Source organism: Tupaia chinensis, unplaced genomic scaffold (assembly GCF_000334495.1).
Source record: "Tupaia chinensis unplaced genomic scaffold, TupChi_1.0 Scaffold000093_1, whole genome shotgun sequence".
Lineage (NCBI taxonomy): Eukaryota > Metazoa > Chordata > Mammalia > Scandentia > Tupaiidae > Tupaia > Tupaia belangeri.
Genome location: NW_006159555.1, coordinates 10,050,139 through 10,053,880, shown reverse-complemented (window position 1 = coordinate 10,053,880; position 3,742 = coordinate 10,050,139). Strand labels below are relative to the sequence as shown.

Sequence of the window (3,742 nt, the reverse complement as noted above, 5' to 3'; positions counted from 1 at the left end):
GAGAGAAGGCTGTGGCTAGCCCAGCATTATGACACAGTGGAATGGTTGAATTTCCCTTTTTTCAAGTGAGGCAGTTGAGTAGCTAGAAGGCAGAGATTAGCAAAGTGGAAGCAAAGAAAATCTAATCCAGACTGCCAGGGCACTGAGACTCAGAACTTTAGCTACGAAGAGGTATTAAACAATGTGGATGGTGTTAACAAAACAAACTGCTGGCCTTGCTACTGATTGTTTAGGTGAGAGAAGAAAAAAATAGTCTAAATTTTTTGCTCAAGGATGAGCAAGATGGTGATGGGCAGTAGGCAGAACTCATGGGTTGATTTTGTAGGAGCTAAAGAACCTCCACTTAGATCATTGTGGAGTGTGTTGAGCCAGGTCTTACTGAGAATCTGGTCCATCTCTTTGAACCGTGTGACCTTAGGTTACTTTACTATATTACCTTCAATTTTATTATCTGTAAAACAGTACCTTCCTCACAGGTTTGTGATAAGGCTTAAAAAAATAATACAGATGGGACAAGCAGGTGGTGTGGTGGTTAAGGCACTGGACTCCCACATGGCTGACCACAGTTCGAGTCCCAGACTTGGTGGAAAAATCACACTGGGCATGTGTGTATACACGCCCCAAAATCCTGGGAGGAGAATGGAGGAGAAGGGATTGTGTTGTGGCCATTCCCCCAGGGGCGATTTCTCACTTTCACTCTCACTGTCAGTCTTTTTCTCTCCCTGGTGACTGCATGCACCATATGGCAAAAACCTTAAAAAAATTATAAGAATTTTAAAAATGATGATAATACAAGTAATGTGCTTAAGATTGTACCTGGCATGTAGGAAGTGTTCAGTAAAAATTTTCATTGTCGTTGTCATTATCGTATTAAGTTGGTGAGCTCAGTTGGCAGGCAACATTTAGGAATTCCATTTCAAGGCATGGTAAAATTCTGCTTACCTTGCCAGTCTGTGCTCCTCACAGGTGTCCACTATAATTTGTTTATTCCCTAGGCTTTAGTCTGGCTGTTGATCAGCTCAGAGCTGAGGCTGAACCTGGCACTTGGATGGCTTCCTTCTCTTGCCCAACTTGTCACGGTTCGTGGCAGAATGTTTCTCTAACACCTTTTTGGGTCTGGAGCCTTTGTAGATAGAAACTTTAATGTATAACTCTTTTGACTTGCTTTCCAAGAAGCAGCAGTAAAGACCATTCTCTAGGTGAGTGTCTTAGCCTCTTGTGGTCAGCTATTTTGCTGACAGAGACTGCTGTTCTTGGTCATTTATTTTTCTTTATCTAAGTTTATTTGTATTTATTTCTTTCGTGTGAAAGGGAGACAGAGAGAAAGAGACAGCCATCCCCAACAGGGTCTTCACACAGCAATCCTACCCTTAGCCTCAGCCAGTTTAGATCATGGGCATGTGCATGTATTCCTAGTATGTACAGGGAGACCCTGGGACATGAACCTGGGACCTTCCCTTGTGTTTTCAACATTGTGGAGCATTGTGTTACCACTGTGCCACTACATCTGGCCCTTGGTAGTTTCTTTTTTAATTGCCAGATGGTGTTTGCACTCAATAGAGAGAGAAAAACAGGAGAAAGTGTGGTGTGGTCACCCCTGCGATCTTTTCTCTATTTCCCCATCCTGTCAGGATATTGGACACACACATACATTCACACACTCCTGGTGTGTTTTTCAAGCCACCAGAGCCAGGATTCAAACCATAGTCAGACATGAAGGATCTGGCTCCCTTAATTAACCACTAGCATACAGAGCTAGCCTGGCCCTTGGTAATTTTTGACGCTTTTTTCTTTTTAATAGAAAGATTTTTGCTATAGGGCACATGCGCTTGCCAGAGAGACAGAGACAGAGAGAAAGAAAGGGAGAAATCACCCCTAAAGGGGGATGGCCATGCCACAATATCTTCTCCATTCTTGGGCATTCTTGGGCCCAAGATCCCAAGATCTCCTCTTGGGATCTTGGGCATGTATGGACACACCTGGCATGAGTTTGAAGCCACCGAGTTTGGGACTTGAACCATGGTTGACTACATGGAAGCCCGGCCAGGTAACCATTGCACCATCTGCTGGTCCTGACTTTTTTTTTTTTTTTTTTAATTTGCTATAGGACCATTGCATTTGCCAGAGAGAGACAAAGAGAGAAAGCGTGAGAAAGCACCCCTCAGGGGATGACCACACTGCAATCCTCTCTCTTCCATTCTCCTCTGGGGATTTTGGGCACACATACACACACCTGGTGTGTCTTTTAAGCCAGTAGTCTAGGATTCCTACCATACAGTCAGCATGTGGAATCTAGCCCCTTAATCACCATGCCTCTGCCTGGCCCCAACTTCACTTTATTCTTAAACGTTTAGAACAGTCCAGAGGAAGAGATTGAACTAAAGAAGTTAAAAGATTTGGAGAAGTCTGTGGAGAAGATAGCTAACCAGCTGGAAGAATTGAATAAAGAGCTTACTGGAATCCAGCAGGTAACTTCCTTCATAGACTTTGACTTTTACCTCTGTAAGAATTTCACGGCTATATTTGTGTGGGTAAGAGGGTAGGCTCTGCGGTCAGAATCCCTGCATTCAGTCCTGGATCCTCCCTTTCTCTTATTGTGGACAAGTTTGTTTTGTCTTAAGTTCCTCATCTGTGAAAATGAGAATAATGGTGGTAGTTCCCTCTCAGGGTTGTGTGAGGATTAAATGATGTAGGTTGAGCCTTATAAATAGTAAGTGCCTTGTGATTATTGCTATCATTGTTATTGTCAAACCGCAGCCATCATCCATTTGTGCTTATAGGAAAGCACCTGCTGGACTAGGATATGTATTGTCTGAAATAAAACAGGTAGCTTCTTGCTTTTGGAATATGGTAGCAAGGCAGAGAACCTTTTTTTGAAGGTCCAAGTGGCACGTGATCCTAGTTAGGTAGAAGGGCCATCAACTCTGTATATTAGAGATGGAGTAGTGAAACCCAGTAAGGGTAAGAACAGCTTGAGAACACCTGTTTCTTTCCCCCCCTTATTTTATATATTAATGGGTATCTGTATTTTAACTACTAAAGTAATGCATGGTAGTTGTACAAAAGTTTTCAGTGAGAAAGAGAATACTAAAGGACAAAAGAGAGATATTTTCTTATTTTCTTAAAGAATTATTTAATTTTATTTGTCATCATCGTTATTATTTTAATTTGACCAGAGAAATAGAGAGAGGAAAGCAAGAAAACAAGCCACAGGTCCGGGGCTTGAACCATGGTCGGTCATGTGGGAGTCCACTGCACTTAACCACCATGCCACCTGCTACCCCCTGACGTTTTATTTTTTATTATAACTTGCTATAGAGTATGTGTGTGCTCCACAGAGACAGAATAAGAGAGAGGGTAAATGAGAAAGCTCTCCCTAGATGGGGGATAGCCATGCCATGGTCCCTTCTTCATTCTCCTCTTGGGATTTTAAGCACATCCGCACGTGCCTGGCTTGTTTTTCAAGCTGCTGAGTCCAGGACTCAAACTGTAAAACCAGCCATATGGGATCCAACCACCTCAACCACCATGCCATTGGCCGACCTTAAGACGGAAATGTTTTGGGGACTAGCAGTTAGTGTAATGGCTATGTCGCTGGACTCCCACGTAGTCGACTGCTGTTCGAGTCCCGGACCCAGTGGCTTAAACTCACGCCGGGCGCGTGTGCGTGCGTGCCCAAGATCCCGAGAGGAGAATGGAGAAGAAGGGATTGCGACGTGGCCATCCTCCCCGGGGGGTGATT

General features: G+C 43.7%; 1 protein-coding gene across 2 annotated transcripts in view; it reads left to right on the top strand.

Moving 5' to 3' along the window:
• BAG1 (BAG cochaperone 1) overlaps nt 1-3,742 on the top strand; it is a 24,306-nt gene that overhangs the window by 9,209 nt on the left and 11,355 nt on the right. The window contains exon 4 of one of the 2 annotated variants that reach the window (XM_027769804.1): nt 2,355-2,468. The exons of the other annotated variant lie outside the window; for it this stretch is intronic. Coding sequence (XP_027625605.1) covers nt 2,355-2,468 — 114 coding nt within the window. The remainder of the gene's footprint in view (nt 1-2,354; nt 2,469-3,742) is intronic. 2 annotated transcript variants of the gene reach the window in all.